Below are 26,149 nucleotides of genomic sequence, written 5' to 3'. Positions count from 1 at the left end.
TAATTACTCCTATATTCTTAGAGCATGGGCAATCCCAATTCATATTGTTTCATGTTTTACAGTCTTTGTGGAGAGGTAAAGAAAGAAATCTGTGTTACTTGAAACAAAAGTAGCTGCTAGGTTTTGTAAAGTTGAGGTTATTGCATTCTGTGAACAACAATAAAAATATCATTATTTAGTGATCATTGCAACTTTAAAAAGCAGCAATGTAGCCTGTGCAGTAAACACCTGTACTGTATTAGGACGTGATTTATATTAAAGCCAAGAAATTAATCTTTATCTCTCTCAAGAAAATCGGTTTCTATTTTGAAAATGGGAAATATTCTAAGGCATTTTTTCTCAAATTTGTATTAATTTTAAGTGAACAGAACTAATTTGCCTTACACAAAACCTTTCCTTGATAATTGCGTATTTATGGAAGATAGTCTTTTTGTGAGTTTTTTTTTTTAAATGACCAAAAATGCAGTCAAAATTCTTCCTAGAATGATTGCATATATATCTGTGTGTATGTATGTGTGTGTGCTCATACATGTGAGGGACTGGGTGCTGGGTGAAATCTACAATAAAATACAAAGGAATTTTACATAGAAACATCAAACTACATGTGTCCTTCCATTTTTGCCATGCAAACCCAAAAGCCAGTCACTAAAGTCACAGCGGGATAGGAGGGAACAAGAGAGAAGCTATTTTAAGCTCAGTGTGCCTCAGGTGGCCCACTAAAATGTGCTCTTGAGTACTTCAGTGCATCACAGCACCTTGTTATGTGTGAAGGTGGTAGCTGATTTTTTATCTAAACTTAACAGGATCTCATAAGTGCTGAAAACAGTTAAATGCCTATGCAGGGATTCATAATGACCTTTCTATTAAGTGTTGTCTATTCAAGGACATTACTTTTCCTGCTGCTTCTTCTAGTGCATTTTCAGGGTTTTTTTGCCTCAAAATTATTTTGCCTTCATACTGTGATTGTTGCGTTTACCTTTAAAGAGGTGAGAGAGCAAAGACCTAAAAAATACAACATATTACCTCTTTCTGTGAAGTACGAAAATACAGAAGATGGTATTTTCATATCTATTAAGGCTTTGGTGAACAGTGCCGATAAGATACATGTATTAACCTACATATATTCTCTTGGCCCGTATTAATTTTCTTTGGTTGTAAAATTGGTGTTTTATTGCTTTCTGTATTCTGGGGATATAGACAGGAAGGCTCCGCGTGACTTTTCAATGTTGCATGCCTCTCTTCATGTCACTCTGAAAAACATGGGAAAGTGTTCATTTTATTTATTTCCCTCAAAGAAGTGAAGAACAAATTATAATACTGGAAATATATACTCTGAGGAGCATCAAATTAACCTTTTATTTGTGAACTAAATAAATGAAAATGTATCAAGACAAAATTAATTTACTAATTTTTTAAAAAAAAGGCTTTTGGAAATGCTGTTACACAGACAAATTAACATGTTTGTTTTTACTTTGTAACTGTAGTACGTTTACTCCTAAAATGCAAGGCAGACGGATGGGGACTTCAGGGAGAATCACTAAGAGCACAAGTGTGAGCGGAGAGATGTATAACCTGGAGCACAATGACGGGAGTCAGTCGGACACGGCCGTCGGCATGGTTGGAACAGGTGGGAAGAAAAGGCGTTCCAGCCTTAGTGCCAAAGTGGTTGCCATAGTGTCTCGAAGGAGCAGAAGTACATCTCAACTTAGCCAAACAGGTGAGTGAGACGCACACTCTTTGGAAACAGGACTCTTACCAATCGTGGCTTACCATTATTTCATCTGTGGCATCTGTGTTACATGTATATGGATATAGACCACTCAGGAGAGATTTTCCAGCTGTGAATGCATTTCTGATATTAATTTTCTTTGATCATTAGGCATCTGCAAGAAACAATATACAAATGCCTTTTAGAATATGTACCATAACAACTTTCTGTCCTGATCAATGAAAAATGTTTTTATCTCTTAGAAGCCTTGTTTACAGGTAGGCAAGGAAATGCAGAGCGACATACGTGGGTATCAACAGTGGGTAACGGTTTGGCTAAGAGCAGCTTTTTATGTATAGGAAATTTCTTTTAGCAGAAGAGTTGAGTACGAGTGGGGGAATTGACATCTGAGCAAATGAATGGCCGTTGTGTAACTCAGATAAAAGGTTGTACCTGTAATGGCAAAAGATATGTTTTTAAAAACTACCTTTGATTTCTTAGTCAAGAGTAAATCCAATATTTTTTCTTTAGAAACAACACCGGCAAATTGGGGTCAGTGAATTCACATAAATTATACTGCAGCATGATGCTTCATTAGGAACATAAGACTTCCAATTCTTTATTGCTACTTCAGAAATCTTAAAAGCTTCATATCTGCACAGCCTGAAGGAACAGAAGCTTGTACAGACAGATACAAAAGAAAAAAAAATGTTTTAAAGTCCCTGTCCTGCTCTTAGTGAACCCCAGTTACGACTTGTCAGTTGCTCTTGTCTTCAGTGGGAGCAGGACCTGACCCTAAGGGTTCTTTCTTACTAAAGAAGGAAAAGAAAGAGGAAAAGCTGCAGCCTAGCATAGAATGCACACATATTGCAGCACTCCTCTCACATAGTCAGGGTAATCTAAACTAAAGTAAGTAACAATATTTATTTCTATCATCAAATATCTCACCCATTTTCCTTGGTTTTCGTTTATTGCCAGATGAGCAGTAGAAGTGATTCTTTCAAAATGTAAAGCTTCATCAGCTTTAGCAAAAATGTTGTAATACTTTTCTGCACTAATTATTTATGAATATTAAGCCAGAAAGGATATAATTATGCAGTTGGACCAAATGATAGATATACTAGACATATTTGAAGCCCAGAATTGTAATTAATATTGTGTTGCTCAAAAATGCACTCTACCTGAATGTTAGACTAGAATATAGATAGTTGCATATAGTAAGATGTTATTTTAGATTCATCAGAATCAATCACATGCTCTTAAGTAATAAAAAGTGATATTTTATTAGAGAAAGGTTTTTAGGTTGATGTTTACTCCACTTACTAAAGAAGAAAATATTTTAACTATTTTACAGATTTTTTTTTGTGGTTTGATCTGGCATTCCTTTGTAGCTCCTAAATCTTGTTGAAATAGGAATTGCTGTGACAGAGCAATTCTTGTCTCCATCTTACTCAGTAGTCCAGCTCTGACCAGGAACCAGGGCTGTATGAATAAGAGGAAGGCACAGGGGGCTACCAAACTTAGAATGGTTTGCCTTGCATGAACCCTTGCTCTTACTTCTCAGTGGAGTTAGTAGTTCACTTGAAAAGTAAATTGTGACTTCCAAACACTTTTTAGCATTATCTATTTAAAGCTCAGATGCTCCCATTCTTCACAGAAAGATGCTATAGCTCTCCAAATTTTGCTTTGTGCAAATTTCAAAACAATAGGAATTTTGCAAGGAATGAAGCATCTGAAGTTATAATGAAACTCAAACAGCAAATCAAATATGAAAAATGTGATTATGTATTATTCATGATTTCAAAACAGAGCTGAGAGTGATATTTACTTTGCCTTACTGTGGCTCAGGCAAACAGTACTATCTGTGGTGTAAGCAGAGCAAATAAAATATGGCATGTTTTATCAGTCACTGTTTTTTTAGTTAAATTGTCAGAAGTCAGTGAGTTGAATTAATGCATTTTTTAGAACAATATACACATGAGACTGGATAGGTTTTCCAAAGAAAATCCGTTGTTGGAGAATAAATACTCATACTATAAATCAGGGACACCCTTTCCTTCCTTCCTGTATTGTACAAGAGGGGAGGAGAAATCTAAAAGGGTCTAATTCACTTTAATGTGTTGTACCTAAGTAACTTAATAATGTCTCCACTATTCAGAATTTAAAAAAAAAAAATAGTTTTGACAATATAGTATAAACCAGGTCCTTAAACTGATTATGTGAAAATTGGTTCTAATAGCCAAATTCTGAAGTTTTAAAAATAATGTGGAAGTGTATGGGTCTCCACAAAAGCAGTGCCAGGCATGAACTTCTGCTACAGATCTTCAGTAACTGAAGGTGTGCTGTTGACAAAGAGCATGTATTTTAAAGGAACTATAAAAAATACAGAAATGTATGTGTAGCCTCCATAGTTTTTCCTGAATTGGTCAGTTTAAAATTTTTTTTCCTATGACTTGCATGACATACGTAGTTAGTTATTTCTGAAAACTCAAAATAGAAGACCAGAAATAAAACAAAAGGTCAGGTATTTCTTGAAAACTGGAGGTTCCATATTTTTGTGGAACATGTAGATCTGAAATTCTAGTTTACTACTGTCTTCAAAACCAGTAAAATTAGCTTCCATCTTGCTTTTTTTCAACTGAAGAAATGGTCAGTAAGGGCTGAATTTGACTTTTTGTAGATAATTCTTGCTTTTAGTATACTGCACAGGTTTAATCTTATATAAAAATAGAAGTGGTGTGTATGAAACTGCAGCTAGGTAGCAATTGTTTCTAAGAGTAAATTTTCTTTTCAATTGGAAAAGGAGTGTGTGTGTGAGCCTGTGCATGCATGTATGTGTCTATATATACACGCATGGATTTCTTTGCATATAAGGGGCAGGTCCACTTGCGTGTTAGATTTAGAAGAACTGGTAATCAGTTACTTTGTGCACCCTTGTTCAGTGCTGTTGGAATATATTTATTCTGAATATGTGCCTTATAAGATTGTCAGTGAAAGAACCAGTTTTTATTTTTATGCATATCTGCAAGGAAAAGTATATATTTCTGCTGCATCTTCCTTTTGATTACATTTAAGATTTCATAATACTTTTAGTAACTGTTCACTAAAATAATGAAAACCTTACTATTGTTTGTTCATTGTGCCCACAAATTGGATAGATTTTATAGTTCATCAAAAAAAGCTTGTGATCTGCGGGCAGTATTCCTAATGAAAATCCAGCTCTGCTTACGCTATTGCAGTTAAAAGGCAGAAGAGAAAAGACAAGAAAAAGGAAAAAAAAAAAAAGACACAAAACCCACAGAAAGACCATAGAAAAATGAAAACAGCTCCAGGCATATTCTGTACAATTTTAGTTATAATCCAACTTCTCCAGCTTTCTTTGCCAGCCTAATGTTTTTAAATAAATATATGCATATATACAAAATAAATACATAACTACAGATTTTCTGAATAATTACAGCAACTAAACTTTATATCATAGGAAAATGATAGGAAAGTAGATTATGATAGGAAATCATCATCTGTTGTCTTGATTTGTGATACAACACTCTATTCCCCTACAGATATTCTTATATTATAGTTTCCCAACCAATGAGTAACTGAGGGCAATATTGATCATACTGCATTTTGATTTGGAGTTCTGAGTTTGTTTTGAAAGAGATAAAAACTACTGCCATAGGAGGAAAGTTTTATTACAGAATTTGTACCATTAATAGAGACATAGTAATGCATTTCAAAGTGGATGGAGGTAATGGTAGGGGTATCACCAGTGAGAGGAGTTCTGGAGGAAAGCAAAAGCTCAATCTCAGATAAACAGAAGTACTCCCATCCCCAGATCCCCCTCAGTTCTCCTGGTATGTGCAGAAGCTTGCCTTAAGAAGGCAAAAGTATTCCTCCCTTTTGCTTTCTTAACCCTGGTCAGCAGATAGGTATTTAGAAAGGTCATCTGCTAGTAGGAGGACACTTTTCTTGTTCTTTTTGAGGTCTAACAGTGCTTTGCAACCATTCTGACACTGTATCTTCACCATCTTGCTATCAGAGATTTGGTAGTGTCGCATCTCTATGGCATATTCAGCCTGATGCTATTGCCTGCTGGGTCAGCAAGACAGATTTTTCTCTTTAAGGCAAAAGGACAGGACGGCCGTCTGTGTGTTTGTTTTGTTGAAGATCCTCGAGGATTTTCATTCCTTAGCCACTTCTAATGGAGGCCAACTTTACTGTCGAAAGCATTGAGAGTAAGGGTTTAAAAGGAATTACAAAATAATTTGTGAGTGTTTACTTAATTAAGGTATCCGAAACATGATAACCAGTATGAATAGAAAGACTGAAAAATACCAGCTTTGAGATAAATATGAATAAAACTACCAGAGATACGACTGGTGAGTCTTTTGAGACATGGGCTCTATTTTTTTGAAATGTGAGTTCTTTGAGACTGCTTTTATTTTCCAAGGTGCTCGACATCATTAACATCAGTATTCTGTCTAGTTTCCATTGACATCGCTTGAGAAGCGTTAGTGATCTCAAATAAGGCAGAGATGAGACTTTGCCTGGGATATTGTATATTGTTCCATTACTGGCTCAAAACAGATGAGAGATGAAGAGATGCTGGGAAGGAGAGCTAAGGAGCTTGGAAGAATAGGGAGCTTGCCCAGTTGCATGTTACACTGATATCGGGTCATTTTTCTAAATGGAAATACCTTGCCATGTTTATGGTATGGACCACAATGAGATATTTCTATGTAAGAACCAAAGTTATTTGCTGTCCATCTCCTTTTCGTGAAGTTTAACCTCAACAACCTGAAATGAAGCCATAGGCATCAATGTTTCAAAGAGAGGTTACATACCATGAAGTGCAGCTGAAATCAAGTATTGTCACAAAGTGAAAACAGAGTGAAAAAAGACTCTTTTCACTTATGTGCATCTGTGAACTGGATACTTAGAAGGAATCTTTAAATGTCTGACTGCTTCACTCAGGAAGTAACTGGCAACTTGAGCAAAACCACATGAGAATTTTATAACGTATTTCCCTAGGTTAAAATTGCACACATCCTCAGATGGAATTCCCTGCTACGGTACGTTTTCTGGTTTTTTTCCCATTAGAGAAGTGGCTTTCTGTATGTTCTTTTGAATTAAATTCCAAATTCCCAATTTCAGAAAAGTTACTGTCATCTAAGTGGGGAAATTGTTGAGCAGTGCGGTCCTGATAATCTTGTACTCCACATAATAGCTGTGCTCCTTTTGTGTGCTCACTCTAGCTTTAAGAACACTGCTTCTTCGTCTGGTTGACTGCCCCACATTTCACCTTATAAGACTGTTCTCAAGAAGGTTTTCTCTCATGGTTTTGTTGTATGACCGAAGTTTAGGTAAACATTTAGAAAAGACAACCCCATCCATTACACAAAATGCCCTCTAGTGACAGAGAATATGATGGTTCACTGGAGGTACTTAGTGGCTGTTAGCAAGCACCACTATGCTGTGGTAAAAATGACACTGCCTGGGAAACATGGAAATTAAGCAGAGTAAAGCAACCTTCCGGGCTCATAGCTACATCATTTCAGAGTAGACACTGTTAGAAAAAAAAATCTCAGTTTTTCATTTTCACAGTCTTTGTTTGGTAATGCCAGCAGCGATAATTTTCTGTCCGTTCTTGTAGTAATTTTATGATACAACAAGAGATCTCATACAGATCTAGATAGTACGGACAAATAAAGCAGATAATAAATCAGAAATAGAATATACTGGAGGGTGGAGGCTTTTGAGATAAAGAGGGGTTGTTTGTTGTCTTTCTTGAGAAAGCCATTGCTGCTTTCCGTAAGCTTGGGGAAATAATTTTACTTTTTTACAAGGGTCGTGACAACCTTTTCTTGCAGTGGTCAGGCTGGTTTGTTTTTTTCTTTATCCACATTTCAATTTGATTGATTGAGTGTCAATTATAATCAATGACAGGGATGCATTTCTGAGCATGTTTCTTTTACCTCATAACCTCCGAGTTTACTTTTTTATTACTGTAGTGAAAGAAATTGTGCTTATTTAGAAAAAATACATTTATTTGATAAGAAAGCTGATTGCTAGACAAAAGTTCAAAAGACTGATTTTATCTAGACTCCAATAAATAATCTATGATTGTTAGACTGGCTGGATGTCAGGAAGAAACTGGTTAGGAGGGAGGCATCAGCTGGTTTAATTAAAACAAGAACCAGAGAGTGCTTACTGGTTGAGTTTCTAAGACAAAAAAACACTGTTTCTAAGACAAAACCCATATTTTCCCAATGAGAGGGAGTGTGTATGCTGCTAGAATATGCTGATGATACTGATTTGGAAAGTATGTCACTTCCAGGTGATATAGAGGAAGGACTGATGAACTTGAGGACCAGAAACATAGAACTCGGATAAAATGTGATAATGCAGATTGCAACATCATTCTTTTCAGACTGACTAATGAAGATTTCCAGATGCAATCTGAGACCTCTGTCATCTAGGAAAAACAGGAGGAGGAGGAAGACATGGGTATAATAAAAATCACAGGATGAATGTAAGCTACGTATTAAGATCTGGCCAGGAAAAAGGCAAATGCTATCCTGGGTGCATCAGGCAAGGTGTTTCCTTGGAGAGCTAAGAAAATGTTAACGTCATGGAATGAGGCACATCTGACAGCTCATCTGGAATACTGGTCACTCAGCATTCAGGAAAATTAATGCTGGGTGTTTATGGGAAGCAAGACCTTGAAGGATGATTTATTGCCTGATTTGCTCAGCCTATAAAAATGAAGGTTGAACAGGGATACAATTGTTCTGTAAGAATGCAATGAGAATAAACATCAAAAAGGCAGAAGAGTTTTTGAAGCTGAAGGGCACCATCATCGGAAACTGTGGTATAAATAAGTTATGAATAAATTTTGTATTTGCCTTGAAATTACAATGAAGTTTCTAACAGTCAGAACAGAGGGAGAGGTATCTTAAACCTCTCTAAGCATTTAGCATGCAAGGGATGAAACAGCCCTTTTTTTATTATTATCTAGCATAATATCCCATTGCTGTTTTCATAAGATTTCATTTCTGATGTTGTTCTTTTGTATTACCATCTTCTGTTTATCGAGATGAAATGCTACAAGATCTCAAATTTTCTGATGATAGATTCAGAAAATTATCTTGGAAGTCAGAATTACCATGAGTCTTACAGCTATACAGTTACCACAGGTTAAGTTTAGTCTTCTGTAAATCACCTGTTGTTCACCATGTTGTAGAGGAACATTTTCAAGTATTTGCTTGCATTGGGCGTTTATGTCTGCAAGAACACTTAGCATTTACACATGAGCTTCCTTACCTACAGCTGCCTCCATTTTGTTATCTTAACTCTGCACACTTTGCAGATGTTTTCTTTAACATTAGACTGTGTGTACTTGAAAAGTAACTTTCTGCAGCCTACCAGAAGTGTGGTGGTCTGTCCTGCACCTCGCCCATGAGCATTGTTTGGCTGATCAGTATTATCTCTGTAAGAGTCTTTCCTCTCCGGGTTGTTACTTTTCCCAGGGCAGGCTGTTAGAGCTTGCTTTGCATAGTTGTGGTGATCTATGAGGACAATGGCTCAGTTGCACAAAAAGAAGAATGGAGGGAGACTGACATTAAGATAGATTTCTCTTTTTCAGCCAATCTAAAAAAAAGTCTGTATTGCAGCAGCAGGGATGGTAATGGTGCCTTAGGGACGGTGACGGGATCTGGGCTCTAAACCTGACACCCTGGCAGCAAAGAGCAGCCCTCTGAGCCCAGCAAAAGCTTCATACTGATCCCGCATGCACCCACGTGTTTCTGCAGCAGGAGGGGGGAAACGAACAAATGGATGAAGAACAATATTAAAAACAAAGACAAAAACCTGATTATTTTTGTAAGAGGAACTCTTTGTTCTAGTAATGATACTTAATTCTTTGAAAATGTTGAGTGAATGTAAGCATGTTCTCTTTTATTTACTGTTGCCGTCTAGCTGAGGAATTCACTACCCTTAATAGAAACATAATTCAGTTCCAGTTACTCATCTTCCAAAAGATTTCCTAATAAGGGCTAGTATTTTCAAACAAAGTCCCGCCACTCTGTTGAGTTAGTGTTACATGTGGCTCTTTTCCTTTTTCCTGAAATATAAATTTTGACTTTGTCTCCTGTTATGTAGTTGGTTGACTTGTACTCAAAAGTATTCAATTGCTTTGCTGTCTAATTGCACTTGTCCCCGGATTTTTTCACAGAGATATTTCTGGAGTAATAACTGCACTTTGGGCTATTTCCACTATATAAGTAGCATGGGGTTTAGGAGAGTTTATTCCTATCCAAAAGTATAATCTTCATTTTAGCTAAGCTATGACATACATGTCTTGTAGAACTGTAATTTCAAAATATGTCTCATATATTTAGTAACTGTAGCTTCACTGTTACATTTCTATTGTATTTTTTTATGAAATGTTTTATAGGAAGACCTACTGATAATTCTAACTGTATTTAACTGAGCTTTGTTTAAAGAGGATTTTTTTTTGCTTTTTCATCTGATTCACACTGCATTCACTAGTTTTACTTTGTGCAAGTATCAACACTGAGTTGAAATAATATCAAGATTATGACAGAAAAAGGAAATAGAGCTATGCCAAAGTATTAATCAAAAGGGAAAAAAGTCTACTATCTTCACATTAAACATTTCTACACAAATGCCTATCTGTAAGAGAATGTCAGCCTTAAGCTTGAATTTCATTACTCTTCATATACTTCTTGCCTGATCAGGTCCACGGTTTGTGGCTTTCTGGAACCTGTGGGATTTTGTAGAAAAGTTTAGAGTACCTGCAGTCATCCAGAGGAAAAACACTGTCATTCTGTGGCACAGGAATGAATTCCTGCCTCACAGAAGAATAAAGCCCCCTTTGTTTAGAGTCAGATGATCTAACTTAATTTTGATAGACCTGAAATTATTTTTTTTTCTTTCCAAATCCGTCCTTTTCTTAACTATCATAAACTTAACTTTGATTTTAGTTTGAATGAGATACGTAGGCTCTTCAGCATGACACAACTCATTCAGTTTTTAAGTATTGATTTGGGAGCTCGGGCTATCTAGTTGAAAACAGGGAAGAGTAGAAATACCTGGATCTGCAGTATTTCCTTCACAGGGTTGTTCCAAGTGTCTAGATGAAGTTTGGGGCAGAACTGACATATGCAATCATCTGTTCAAGTGGCTGCTCAAGACTGTTAATGTCACCATTTTTTGTTGAATTTTGCAGATTCTCACACTATGGCCTTTTCTCTGATACTTTTAGTAAGTTTAACACAGTTCCAGAGAGCAGATCAAAATATTTCATAGAAAGAAAAATCTTGAAATCTAGCCAATACGTTATGGTATTTCTTACAAACCATTTATGGCATTATTTTTTTCATGTAACTGAATAATTTGCAATAATTTAAAAAATGTTTTAAAATTGTTCTTAATTCTTCCCCACAAACCCACAACTGAAATTTTCTTTGCACTCTTTTCTTTTACAGATCACCTTTAATATTTTGCTTGTTTGCTTGTAGCTTCAGTGTAGCTACAGCCCAGGACAAAGTGGGTCTTTGCATCTAAATATGGACAGATATTCTTCTTTTATTCCAGCACAGTATTTCAGATATGAGTATCATATCTCTAAATAACTTAAGGCCAAGAAATTATTTAATTCTGGATCTTTTAGAAAATAAAACTCACTTTTTAAAATCTTAGAATTTTTTAATAAAACATAAAAATGTGTGGTAATCATACATTTGATGATAAGATTCTGGTGGGCTGAGTTTAAAAAAGTGCATTTAGCTGAATGCAGAGAAGCATTAGATTCAGAGATGCTATTTGAATCTTGTTTAGCACTTTTACATGCGAAGGTTAAGATGAGCTTTGAGGGATTTTTCAGTAATTTTTTTGACTAGGAATAGAACTGTTAGCAACAGAATCCAAATTAAAAGCAGTAAACCTAACCTAAGACAAGGAAGAGAAACAATGGCTGTTTTTAAGGGATTTTCAAGGATTAGAAGGGTAAGGATAAGGATAATAAGAATAACAAAGATTGCTGCTTTTATTGCAGCTGATGTTAATGTATTTATAAAAAATCTGTATACATATCTATAATGTAACTAATAGAGTCTGCAATACAGATAATGGCCCTTAGATACTCTGAATTGCATATCATAAGTAATGAAATATGCAGAACTCAGTAAAATTGTGAAAAAAATGTTCACAGGATTTTCTAAAAAATGATTTCCAAGTTTTTTTGGCAAGTCATTAATTTGGATGAAAAATTATTTCAAATCTGACAGCTTATCATGTCCACCTTGAAAGTACACAATTCAGCTTGAGTATTTCCTTAAATATGAATAAATATGAATGACATTTTATGCTGACAGCATCAGGTAGAGCAGGTATTCATTCAAAAAATATTTCAGTGTTGCTGAATCTCCTTTTTTTTTTTTTCTTTTCTTTTTTCTGAAAAAAATGCTGAGAAATTTCACCCGGCTTTGCAGAGCCGTGTTGGTACATTGTTTCCCCATGTAGGAGCTCTGCATATGAACAGGAAAGAGTCTGGGCAACAGCCACCGTACACAGCGTATCTCCTCTTTGAGCACATCTGAGGTACAGTCCTAAAAGCAACTCCCTCCTCCAATACTTTTTACAGATCATGAAGGGAGGTTGGGTTCATCTGGTTGAGACCAAGATAACAGCAGCATTGCAGGACAGGAGAGGACAGATGATAAACGGGGACAGTCACTGGCCTTATTCCACATGTATCAGTTTGGCAGTGTATCATCTGCTAGCCAGGGCTATTGTCCAGTCCAATGTTGACTTTGTTTCCAAGAAAAGAAGTAGCAGCAGTTGAATATAAACTGTGTGACAGAGGAATTTGATCTCTGATTGTATAACATTTATTGCTCAGAGTCCTCTCCATACTTTAGATGGCATATAAATTAAATTAAAATAAGTAATAACCACTTTGGCAAGTCTTAAAATAGAACAAAGATAGAAGAGATGAAAATGAGCATATCATATTACTTGCTAGTCCAGACTTGCTCTCTGCCAACCAATCTGGTACACAAAGAGAAGGGAAAAAAGGGATTGAGGCACCCAATGAATTTATGCTTCTTCAGAACAAAGCTCCACTCTTCAGTGGCATCCACTTGCACTTCATGTGTAAATGCTGCTCATGAGCAGTGGGGTTTATCCCATGGAAATGACTGCTCTCTATGCATATGTATGACTTTCATCATAATATACCAGGTGTGATTTCTTTTTAAGGAAATCACCAGAGCCTAGTGAAAATTTAGCGGAGGTTTATATTTTAATATGCTGCTTTTATTTTCCTTTGTACGTGTCCTGGTATTTCAAGTGCTTAAATTAAACCTTCAGTGATTTTTAGCCACACCATTTGACTAACCAGTTTGTTGCATCTGCAAAATTTTCTTCAAATTACCAAGAAAAAACAGAGAAAGAAAATAGCCCAGGAAGTTAGAGATAGTGGTATCTCTAAGTCATTGGCATGTTGTCACAGTGCAAATATTTTTATCAACTGTGGCATACGTTTACAGTTTCATCAGCATTTTGAATGTTGTGTCGGCTTTTCTTTAGTTTGATAAGCATGCGATTTTTAGAATATGATGGTCATATAACTTCCAAAAGTGTAAAATATTAACTTTGTGTAGATCTGTATTGATTTCTATTGCAGTGTTAGGTGCTATGTCTATCAGTTTTTGGTATAACTTACTCTAAGTAAGGCATGAAAATACTGTGCAATATTGAAGTTGAATTGCCATTTCCTGTTGTACAGACCTCAATATAGTTACTTAGACGTCAGTAAACAGTGCATATTGCCTCTATGTATCCTCAGGTCTCTGTTGAAAGGTTCATCCTTGAACTTGCTTGAATTTACTAAGATTTGACAATCTGTTTAGATTTTCAGACTGAAGTCTACAAATATTTAACAGCAGTGTCATAGACTTAAGACATTCAAAGAACCGAAAGAGTAAACTACAGTATTTTTTTCTATGATCTCTTGTGTGTTTATTCTCATAAGTTACCTGAGAATTGCTTTGAAATTACTTAGTATTTATAAAAGTCCTTGGTGCTCACAGACATACACTCATATATAGTTTATTTCATTTACCCGTATAGTCAATTTTCGTATTGCAGAAATTCAGTTTCTCGCACCTGATAGCTTCAAAAGCATTGCTTTGCAAGAAACCTTAGACATGAGACGTTTTTCTTCTAGGAAGCTCTAAATGTCTGGCAATCACAGCAGAAAGGCCCTGTGGGATGGAAGTTTGACCAGTCAGAATTGCCCATTCATTCCTGCTAGATTCTGAAAAATGCAAGATTTTATATAAACTGAAGAAAGAAACCAAGGCAGAAAAGTCTGTATGAGAAGGCAATGTGAGATACTGCCTCTTCGCACTGTCGATACAGAGGAGAAACCTGCTTTACTCTCCTTTGAGCACTCGCTGCCTCCTGTCCAGTTTCCTCACATCTTACAGATCCTGACTGTGGTCAGATGATAATCATCCAAGGGAGTTAATGCTAAGCCTAGAGGAAGCAGTTGTCTTTCTGCTTTTCTTTGCTTCTGTGATTTGTGAAGCACAGAATGTTTCATGGCTAGGTAAGATAGGGTGGCTGCCCAAAATAGACACCCAGCTTCTGTTTTTGAAGCTTGGGTTGACTGGGTGACTTACTTTGATTTTAAATGGTGCTTGTAAAATATCAGTGTGAAAGAGTATTGAAAATTATATTTTTAATGGTGGCTTTTATGTCTTTGGGATAAAAATCAGTGTCTTGGGAATCCATTTATTTGTAATGTTTTCTCTGGTCTCAGAACGGAATGTGTCAGATTGACAAGTAATCTTAATGCAGGTCCATGCAAATGGATTTCCCATTTATAAAGCAGGTTAAAATATCTGAAAAGCTCTTCCAGGGAGGAACCTTAGGGCTGCTGCTTTGATTAGTTTTGCTTTCACATGGCTGTTGATGGCTTTATTTATAGCTCTGCCATTTGATTAGATTTGGTGGTGCAAAGAGTTCTCTCTCAGAGCGTGGCCAGACTGAAACACTGAATTAGGTATAGATGTGACCTAGGATTTATATATAAAAGTAAATCAGTTTTACCCATCACTCTCCCTTTGAAAATTATCCTGCTAACCATCTTTTCTCCTGCCTGATCAGCTCTTTTCTAGAGTTCATGGCCAGGGCAGGATGGAGGGATTTCTTTGACAAACCAGGACATCTAGTAACCAAACTCTTTCTCTGGAGTCTCAGTAATGTCCATTGTGAGGCACAACCACTCCAAGAGCTGGGTGTGACAGAACTGAGCTGCATCTGGCAACAGGCTCATATCACAGCAAGAAGAGTGCTATCATCTCTAGTGTGTGTTGGAACAGGCAACTTTGATATATTTATGTAGAGACTATAGAGCCAGGTCAGGACTTAGCTCTTAACAGATGAACCATTGTCATTGACTAGCGAATTCAGGAGAAAAAGTGACTGAGAAGGTGATATAGAAGTGGTGGGTTTGAGTAACAGTTCAGTTTTACTTTAACAGCACTTACATAGTTGCAAATACAGCTTTATTTATTTTTGTTCAGGCAGCATTTTTATGTTCCACGCCTGGGTACAGGTCTTTATGCTATACTCTGCTTCAAGGGCATAGACATGTTTGTGGCCAACTTGGGAACAATGGCAAGAAATTTGATGGGATCCCAAAGTTCTCCTTTTAGCCAAGGTTCAGGCTCTCACAGTCTGCCTCATAGTAGTTTCTGGTCCAAAGTTTGCCCATGGCCAAAATCCCAGGTCCATTAAATTGTCATGCCTTTATTTTGGAGCATGTGTTTTTAAACATCTGACCATGTTCTCCAAGTGTTCAGAAGAGTGACTTTTCCCAGTAGCCACCTCCAGATTGTAACAGGCAACTGCAATACCACTTAAAGTTTGCTGACTTGGGCAGGGGGATACTCTGAAGAGGGTAAAAAGCCCCTCTCCAGTCCTAGTCATTGTGGCCCAGAAAGAAATCTTCCTGTACAAATGCTGGTGACTGGATATTTGACGTCATGGATTGTTTCGTTTACATGGCACCATTCTGTTGCATGTGGCAGCTGCTTTCATTGCTTCACTTGCTCTGGATCAAAAAAAAATAAAAATCTGAGGCTGTGTCTAGAAAGACTTGAGCACAAATCTTCCAGCCACCAATTCCCACTTATCTCTTCAAGGAATCCCATGTGTCCATGTCTCTCACATCATGCTTTTTTAATACAGCTATATGGTACAAGCTGTACTTCAGGAGCTGGAGAGGGATTGTGGGATAGAGAGCAGGAACCCTGCCAATGACAACTAGAGAGGCGCCATGCTTCAAAGAAGCAGACCAGGAGCCATAATCACAGAGTGGGATTAGTTTGAGCAAGTGTAGGTGTTGTAGGTGTCCACAAAGTAGCTGTCAGTTCTCACTTCAGGCTTTCTTTCTAGCCAGCAGAGAGAAATGTACACTTCTGTGCATGGCTTATCCATCCTCAAGTAAATATCTGAGATAGTAAAAATGAACTGCACCCTAAAATGTCTTTTTCTCTCTATATGCTCCAAAAGGAGTCTGGCACAACTAGCTCCAGTACAGCATCTACAGATATGTAAAGTTCAGTGAGCTGAGTCCTGCTTAGCCTGTGCACAGCTTCCTTTCTTTCTGCTCCCAGCCCTTTCCTTGGTTCCCCCCAAAGGCGGGCAGCAGCAAGGGCATCAGCTGCCCCAATCCTTCATCTCCTGTAGCTGAACCCTGCAAGGTTTCCTGTGGCCCCTCTTGCACAGAGGAGAGGCACATGGCAGAGCTGCCTGGATAGAAGAGGTGTTACTTAAGAAATGACTCAACTGCTGAGCCACACAACATAGACACTTTCTTGTCCTTGCAGCTTGGCATGCAATAAGCAAACTGTGTCACAGCACCAGGTTTGATCCTCATCTTGCTGCACGATAGCAAAGTTCAAGTTACAAATTCAAGAGTGCCTTGGCACTCTTTTTAAATAGGCACATTTTTAAATAGGGTGTGTTTTTTCATTGGTACAACTGTCTTAAGTTTGCCGATGCTATTTTTGTAGGTGATCAGGTAATGATCTTACTGAGATGGCATAATTCTCTCTCTTGTAAGCAGTTTCTCTATTTACTCTGCTGATTGCTTAACAGCCAGAAGAGCAGCAGGATTTGGTTACAGATGTAAAGTCAGAGTTTTCTAAGTCTCTGTGTGAATGCTAATCAAGAGTTACATATACATGTGTGTCTATTTCATATTTTATATTAATTGTTTGCATGAAGGGAACCATTAATATGGTTATATAATGGATAGTGAGATTGTCAGCCTCAGAAGAAAAATACTGTAGTGAAAAGCCTTTAAGAAGGCCATTGGTTAATTGTTTTAAATATTACCAAATCAGAAGAAATAAGGGAAGGCAGTTTTATGTCTGATGATCTCCTTAAATATCTTACCTTTTCTGATAAGCAAATGTCATCCTCAAAACTAACACTATGTAATTGGTATAAATCTTTCAAGTCAAACCAAAAATTGAATAACCATGTAGATGGAAACGACACAGTGAATTGTAATTTTATTGTAACTCTAATTAGTTGAGCTCTCAGCACAACAGTCATGATCCAAGCCTTTCATACATTGTCATCAATCAAGCAGAGTATGTAGTAACAGCATTGTCCCGCGATACCTTGTTTATGATGAAAATGTAAGTACTTTCACTAATAATATTTTTTTGAGTGTACCATTAACAAAAGTATGACTTTTCTCTATTATGTGACAGTGCCAGTTTCTACAAGCTGGGAATATGATAATATTTTCAGTCTTCAAAGGGCAATTGAAGAGCACAGCAGGCCGCAATGTGCTGTTATTGATCTAGTGCTGCCGTGTGTTTGGTGCTGGTATAATGAGCAGTAGATATGCTATCTTAGTTTTACTCGGGGGCTGGGGGATAAATTTATATGTTAATGCTTTTTATTCATACTATGCTTTTTTACTCTTGTATTGATATTAATTTCACATATAATTGCAAATAGTCTGTTGCTGAAAGAGCAAAAATATTTGGACAACATGAACTTTAGTTGAGTTAAAAGTGAGGAAGAGAAACAGTGAGGCAAATCAAGTGTTCGTTTGGATCAATGATTGGTCCCAAAAGGGGGGCTGAATGATGTCAGTTTAGGGTGACAGATATGACATCTCCTGACTTTCTTCTCGTCTTTTACTATTTATCTGTGTCCATGTGGCACCCATCACTACAATATTGGCGGTACTTATGACAGAAGCTGTGTGCCATAGAGAAGTAGGATCATCAGTGTTTTGTAAAAGAACTGACAATTAAATGAAGTTGCAAAATTGAGAAGTGAACTTTGAGGCTTTGTGTCTGTCACGGTTTAAAGCTGGGCCGGCTATTAACCAGGTGGCAGACGCTCTCTGTTAACCCTCTCACCCCTCCAAGGGAAAGGGAAAGGGAAAAGGGAGGGAGACTTATGGGTTGGAAAGTTAAAACAGTTTTAATAAACTATAATAATGAAAAAGAATATAATAACAATAATAATAGAAATAATCAAATATATACAAATATATACAAAACCAAGACTGAGAGCTTGGAAATCCTCCTCAGGCAGAGTTGCTCCCCCCAGCACAGGCAGAGAGGAAAATGCAGTAGCTCCCCCTGCCATCACACCTGCAGGCTTTTAACTGGAGAATTGGCAAAGCTGGTACCAATCAATGGGAGACAGGAGGGCGCCTCCCTCCTGGGCCCCACCTCCAGGAGGCAGTGGGTTAGTGATAAATAGGAAAGTGAGAATGGTGTGTGTGGGATGGAATACCTTGTTGGTCAATCTTGGGTCACCTGCCTTGTCTGCTCCCCCCTGCAGCTGCGACCCCCCTTCGGCTCTTCACTCGTAAGCAGTGAGGAATTTAGCAGTGACCTTGGTTTCTCTAAGACTAATTGGCCTGGTTTGGGCCAAACCAGGACAGTGTCACGAAATGCCTTTTTCACTTAAAGACCTTCTGTCTTCCCATAGGCATGCTAATCAGTGTGTTACATGCACAGGTAGTTTCTCTTTGTGCATTAAAAGTTCTCTTTATTGGTAGGAGATGCTTATTTTTAAGAAATCAATTGCTCTTGAGAGCTTGGTGCTGAAAAATCCCATTGATTTCAAGGCTTAAGAATTTGGTAACCCTGTAAGACTGTTCTGTAGAATAAATGGATGACCTTTTCGGTTTGTTTTTTCTGTTTGTTGTCTGAAGTTTTCTATCCTGTTCAGACTTGCAGTAGCAGTATAGGAATCATTCTGCCATCCCAACTGGAGCAAGAACTGCTATGGATACTATGTAAACATGTACTGTTGAACTTTGCTTTGTAGTGTGATGTATTTTATGTGCTCTTAATTTATGTTCTGACTTTTATAGTTAATCTCAGACCTCTTTAATAGTAGAGATGATTCTTTGTTCTTTGTGTTGTTGGCAGTCATAGACCTTAAAGCATTTTACAAAGGAATAGTAAGTGCCATTGTCCCATTTTATTGGGGAGCAAACTCCAGGGCTGGAAGTGACCTACTGAAGGTCTCACAGTCTACAGAAGAGCCAAGACTTCCTAAAAACTTATGACTGTAATTACCAGATTAAAAAATATTTGTGACTGTTTAAAGTACTTATGAACGCATTGTAAAAGATATAGTAATCTCATTGAAATGGTGGTGGGAAAAAAACAACGCAGAGTGTGCATGTATGTGTGTGAGCACATGTGTGTAAGCTGTAGTTAGGTGTATTGGTTTAAGCAAAGATTCCATGGGATCTTGAATGTCCATACACTAAAGCATGTCTAAATATGGCTTATCTGTTAAACACATTTAATAATGTTTACAATACAAACTAGGACAGTGTTAGCTTTCTTGAATTGGGAATCTATGGCTACGTTATAGTAGGACTCACCTCTGTGCTGTTGGAATATAACGTGTGTTGTGCATACATTCATCCTTGGGTTCATTTAGCATTTCATTTCTCATGTCCTCTTTTGCTTTAAAGACTAATAAAATAGATTATTCTCTGCAGTGTAAAGTTAGCTAAATAAACAAATAGTGGTAACTTGACATATTTTAGTGATATTACCATACAGGATATTTTGACCACAAACTAAATCAGGACTTCACTATAAGAAGATCCCTAAAATCTTTTTATCTGGTGAACTCAGTTGAGCAATTAAGAAATGCATGAGATATGTGAACAGCTCATTAATTACGTTAAAATAATTACAAATAGATTCATCCATCACAGGGTAGCCTTGAAAATGTATATGTTTATACTCACATCTTGTTGACTGTTCTTTCAGCTCATGTCTTGTACTTTGGAACATATCATGGTGATGTTTGTTATCTTACTTGATGGCACAGTGCTGAACTTTCTGTAACAGATCTTTTTATTCAGATTGTTAGTATTTCCTATCAAAATAAAAGCTTATCATTGTCATAAGTTATCTTTACAAAATACCTGAAAGTACTGTGGTTACCTGCCTTGCTGAATAGGAAGATGGCATGATAAGAGGTAATTTAAGTGTATGCCAGATCTTCTCCTTTCCCTTTGTAAATTCTGAAGAAAAGCAGACCAGAATTTCACCCTGATTCTGGGTCAGTGTTTTATTTATTATTGTATCGTTGAGATGAATAAAACAGAACATATTATAAGCTCATGGATTGTGAGTTATATTAAAAACATAGCATTATTTTATATTAATGATATCCTAGTAAAAAGGTAATATTTCAAATTTTCAGGCACATTGTGCTGGAAGAGGATTTTATGGGAAAGTTGACTTTGATTTCTAAAATGCATTATTTTCCTCAGTGTTGAAATACCATATTGTCACATTGCAAATGTGTTGGCAGTTTTATTTAAATATGATGCATTAAGTGTCCAAGTGAGGGTGAGGTCCAGTCCTATATATGTTTCACAGGGAATAGTCCCATGGAGATCTACACATGATGAACTTGGACCTTGGTGAAAATTCTGCATGCTTTTGTGAATAAGTATGTAAGACATGAATGTGAATGAGTATGTAAGACATGAAAAAACACTTCTTCCAGATATGGAGGAAAAGAAATATTCAATAGGACCATGCACTTTGGATTTATTTTCTATTACCCATGCTTTTATGTTTACTTTGATATAGTCAGTGAGCCTGTGTAGGCCAAGGTTCCTCTGAAGATGACACAAAAATGTATAGAAAAGTTAAGGCCTTTGAAAAAGCTTTGTTCTTCATTGTGCATCTTCCTCTTTCCCAACTTGGCATACACATAATGCAGTCTTCAGAGAAAGACCACCACTTGCCAATGGTGTCCAGTCAAGGGTTAGAAAGGTTGCTTTTACTTTAAAAATTCTGTGGAAGAAAACATAAATTATTCTAAGACTATGTATTGGAAGTTCTTGACTTGAGAGAAATGCCTTCAGTTTTCCTCTGGAATATGTTCTTTTTGTTAAAAATTAAATACATTTATTTAATGCTGAGGAAAAAAGGAGATACTGTGAATATATATTCTTTTGTAAACTGTATACAATCAGTCACATTGTGTAAAAGAATTATAAAGTAAAATAATTTTTAGCTTTGAGTCATCTTTCAGTGGCACTGGCTCCTGTTGCCACTAAAATGCACATCAAAAGTCACTTCAAAAGAAACTGGAGATTGTCTTCATTGCGTATCTATCTTCAGTGCTGGATCACTATGGATAGGGTAAATCTTGTGATTGTAGTCTCCTTTTAAAAAATATCCTCTTTCCAATACCTGACATGTTAGTTTTGATATTTTTCATAGTCTAAAGATGGTATATTTAATAACATATAATCATTATTATTTAAAGGCTCTGAAACAGTTATTATACTAACTATGTATGTTAGTTAAGGTTATTGAAAGTCACTTCTATGTTGTTTCTTATTCTGGCAGTAGCTATATCATTTAACTTATCAAGGAGCTTCCCAGACTTTTTCTGTTGTGATATTTGCATGCTCTTCATGTCATCTTTCATTATGATTTTATTAGAAGTTAACTGCCAATTAGCTAGTTTTATTGCATCCATCCAATCTTTACTTATTTAGGAGGGCAGTTGTATAATTTTATATAAATGAGCCAGGGTTTTTGCACATTTTATTGTTTCTTCTTTTATCTCCAATATTCCGTCATGTTAGATTCTGTTGTACTCATGGAGTTTTACAATCTAATGTATTATAGAGGCTATAATAACAAAATTGCATGTTTCCTTAAAGAGTATCTCATAATGACAGAGCAAGATCGTGTTTTGATCTTAAATTTTGCCTTATGTGATTTTGATTCATATTGTATAAGGCAATTTTTTTCTTCTGTGCATATATTGTGTTTAATCCTTTTTTTGACAGTCTTACCTGCATAGAATTTACCTTATTTTTGACTACTATTTAACTGTCCATTGCTATTTTTATAGCAGCCTGTACTCAATAACAGCTAACCTCTCACAGTGTGAACACACCCTAAAAGCAGCACTCTCATTAATGATGATCATAGTAATCCTGAGCAGCAAATAGAGCTTTATCTGTCATTTCCAAGAAAAAATACTATCTGAAATAATTTGTGTGATATACAGATAATAAGAGATTAGTGCATCTGTTCCAAAGAGCCTGACCTTCAAACCATTAGCTCTGCAAGATTCAAGCACCATGTTGTAATCCTGCTACGAAAGGCAAGTTTGTTTTACTTTTGTATTTTATGATCTTCATCCATGAGCTAATATATATTGAAATCCCTGGAAAGATGTAGTACTGCTTGGCTTGAGTTCTTCTATGCTAAGATAGAGACAAAAATTACTGTTAAAGGCAAGTTTCTATTTAACCAATAGTAAGCCTAGGAGCATGAAAATAAGGCTTGTTTACTATATTTTAATTTTGTGCCATGTACTCTGGGGAGCCATTTTTCTACATGCTATTTCCAAGTAAATTCAGATTTTGAAACCTGTGGTTCAGACTGGCTGATCGATTATTGCAGATTTTTGTCTTTGTTTTTATGACGTGGATTTGAAAGTTTCCCTTCATACTGAACTGCCTGATTTTCTGCTACCCTTTCTCATTTTCTTCAGTGCTGGTGTTCATGTGCAATTTTTGTTTTCCAGTTTGTTTTAAAACGATTGTCATCTCTTCATCTGTGATAGGTTTGTCGGTGCCCTCTGTATCAAAACAGCAAGAAAATTTAATGCTAAATCTTAGCCTCTGCTTTTGAATAATATAGAAAGAGGAAAATGGCCTCTTAAATAGTTTAGAAGTATTGGAATCAGCTTCCTATTGTACTGTAATGTCCGTTATTAGCATAGGGGGAGCAACATATGCGGATATTGTATTATTTCAAGAAAAGTTCATTCAATCATTGAACTTGCTAACATGCCTGCACCATTGCATTAAAAACTGTCATTCAAGTAAACCTCTGTTTTATTTGGTGTAGCAGTTTGGAAGTATTTTCACTTCAGAAATAACTAGAAGTTTGGGGAAGAGTTGTTTTTTTCTATAGAGGTAGGCAGTTTTAGCACCATTTCATTTTCTTTTTCCATCTTATCCTGCCTTATGTTTGAAAGGGCTTTAAAATTCGGTAAACACTTGCTCTCTGCTTAAATATATTGGCTGTAATTCAGATGCTCTGAAATATTCACTTATAATATATGGCTATTTCTCCCTTGTGCTGCTTATATTTTTGTAGCTTTTTATCATGTTCGTAAGAGCTGAATTGTATGAGAGATCTATTATCATACAAGCCAACAGTCACAATAAAGAAATCTTGCTTTGTAATGAAAAGTTAGCATGATTTACCAGAGAAAACACAGAACAAGTCTTCCTGCATTGGTACCCTTTCTGTCTGGTGTCTGTTGACCATTGTCTCATCTCCTTTGCCTTTGAGAAAGGCAAAGCCTTTCTAAGCAAAGTTTGCAACCCAGAAAGGAGAGCTGAGAAGAATGAGAAATGGGAAGCCAAACAGACCTGTAAAAATAACCTGGATTCATTTTTAATGGCAAAAGGCAAGGTGTTACAGAAAATCCTGCGCTCTCACATCTCTCCCTACCTTGCACAGTAATCAAAGCAATACTGATGCTGTGGCAAATTCTTATGCTGCTGTCTGTCTGTGGCACAATTGAACTTTTACATCTTATCAGTAGAGTTTTCCTGAGTGCATATTTGATAATGGACATAAACCAGCAATAATGGATGCAAACCTTATGATTTCGTAGCAGAGTTATGCCAGAGCATTCATTTGGGCAGTTTGGCTGAACGATCTGTCTCTAAACTGAGTCTTCGTGTACAGTTGTCCACTTTCAACAATATAAACACAAAGGGAACAATTATATCTTACAGTTATGTGGTGTTTATCTAGCACAGATCCACTGTCCAAGTCCGTAGGTGTTTTCACATACTGGCTGCTGTAACTAATGTAAACCACTTTGAACGCAATGCCAGAAACAGCTATTTTAAAACAGAGACACTCAGCGACTGTCTCGCTCAATATTTACCTGTCTTAATCACTACTATGGATAAAAACTGATTAAAAAGATAAATTTTGCACCAGGACCATCATTAAGCAGATTTGAACTGACCAAAAGAAGGAGCCTCCCCTGAGTTTTTAGCCTCTCTTCTGGCAGCTGTTACCTGGGCTGACCTCAAATGTGAGGGGGACAGGCCCTTCGGTCATCGCAACACATCTGGCTTGGGACTTTATACAGTCACATTTAAAACTGCATTCAAAAGTAATGCAAAAGAAATTCAAAAGTAGTGCAAAAGAAATTCAAAAACAGAGTAAACCTTAACATAGGTTCTTTGGCTCAAGGAGAGCACAGCTGTGTTTGACTGTAGCTGAAACTTCAGTGGGATCATCGATGGTGATACAAGGTACAGCAATGCAAACAAGGTTGCAAAACAACATGCAAATTTGTGTTCAGGAATGTAGAAAGGTTAAATGAAAATTTGTTTTAGGGTGTGATACTTTAGAGGCCGCCCAGAAAAATTTATTCTGTAGAGAGTCCGAGGCTGATATTTCTGGAGGCAGATGAGCTCGAATTTGCTCTTCCTGCAGTGGTGGAGGAACAAGCCAAGCTTTTGGTCAGCCTTTCTGTTACAGATCCAGAAGGGCAGATCAAACAGTTATAATCCTGGAAAGGGGTTTTGGTGATACAAATAAGAAATATAAGGAATTATTTCTCCTGGGACTAGGAGAAGGAGCGTAAAGGAGGAAAGGCTGTGACCAAAGCTTTCTGGGAGCCTCTGGCGTGAAAGCTTTCCCTCCGTGGGGTTTTTATTTAAACTTTAAACCTCTGTTGAGTTTCCCTGAGCCAGAGCCTGAGTGGGAGGGAACTTCTGTACACTTGACATGCGTGCAGTGCTTTGTGTAAAACTGCTCAACATGGCAGCCTGGTCTTGGAGCCTTTACCATGCACATGCTGAAGGCATGTCTTGGGCAGGTCACGTGCACACATTAGCAGCTACCAGCATCAACATTTCATCTCTACCATGGCATTGTACTGATCTTTGGAAGAGAAATCTTTCAGTTGAATTGTATTTTGCTTTTTTGATTTTTTTAACGTACATCACGAGAGAATTGCATACCATATGACTTAAGTATTTTTCAAAAAGGTGGTCAGCCACCCTCTCTCTGGTGTTCTGAACACCATTTCTAAATGTGTACTGCGGAGCAAGATGATACGAATTACTTTAACCATTGCACTACATAGGGAATCTGTGCCTGTGCAATGAAAATAGGTGGATGTTTTTGCATAGGTGTGACATGAGATATACTGCATCCCTACTGCGGAGGATTTTGAATTTGTTAGTCACCTATACAGTATTTGCAATCATAATTCCTGTTATATGTTTATTAGCTGAAATGCACAATATCATTCGTGGCATTGTTCTCATTAATCATTTTACAATACTTTAAATAATCAGAACTTCACCATAACTTGAAGATCAACTGGAGAGAAATTTATTGCATGCATGTTTTTATTTTTTTCCCATTATAATTCTTTTTGAAATTGTTTTCTTCTTTTCGCTTGACAAATGCTGCATCATTTCCTTTCTCCTTTCTAACTTTAATCAACCTGATATCCAAATTCACTATGTACATTAGGTTGGATACCTCCTTTCTTTGTAAAAGAGAGGGAGAGAAAGCACATCAGTCCCTACAATGCTTGAATGCCAAGTTGATAAAGGTGCATTAAATTAATTGATTCTTAACCAATTGAAAGAGGAAAGCATATTACATTTTTGGAATACAGTATCAGAAAAACTGAATGATTTGACATGGAAACGACCATATGGCAAAGTCTGTTTCCTCAAAATGAAGTTCAAAGATGAAAGGAGTAATTCAGTAATGAAGTTCTCTTCTCAAAAATGCATGTGGGCACTTAGGA

General features: G+C 36.8%; 1 protein-coding gene across 6 annotated transcripts in view; it reads left to right on the top strand.

Annotated features, from left to right (window-relative positions):
• Positions 1–26,149, top strand: part of RIMS1 (regulating synaptic membrane exocytosis 1) — a 364,447-nt gene that overhangs the window by 319,849 nt on the left and 18,449 nt on the right. For 5 of the 6 annotated variants that reach the window (XM_068425045.1, XM_068425021.1, XM_068425036.1 and 2 more), the window contains one exon: positions 1,485–1,717. In XM_068425045.1, coding sequence (XP_068281146.1) covers positions 1,485–1,717 — 233 coding nt within the window. Of the gene's footprint in view, positions 1–1,484; positions 1,718–25,001; positions 25,032–26,149 lie in introns of all 6 variants that reach the window. The other variant, XM_068425055.1, reaches the window with a different exon arrangement.

The sequence above is a fragment of the Nyctibius grandis genome, chromosome 1, assembly GCF_013368605.1.
Source record: "Nyctibius grandis isolate bNycGra1 chromosome 1, bNycGra1.pri, whole genome shotgun sequence".
In the NCBI taxonomy this organism is placed as follows: Eukaryota; Metazoa; Chordata; class Aves; order Nyctibiiformes; family Nyctibiidae; genus Nyctibius; species Nyctibius grandis.
The sequence above is the reverse complement of the archived record's forward strand: the minus strand, read 5'-3'. Positions and strand labels throughout refer to the sequence as shown.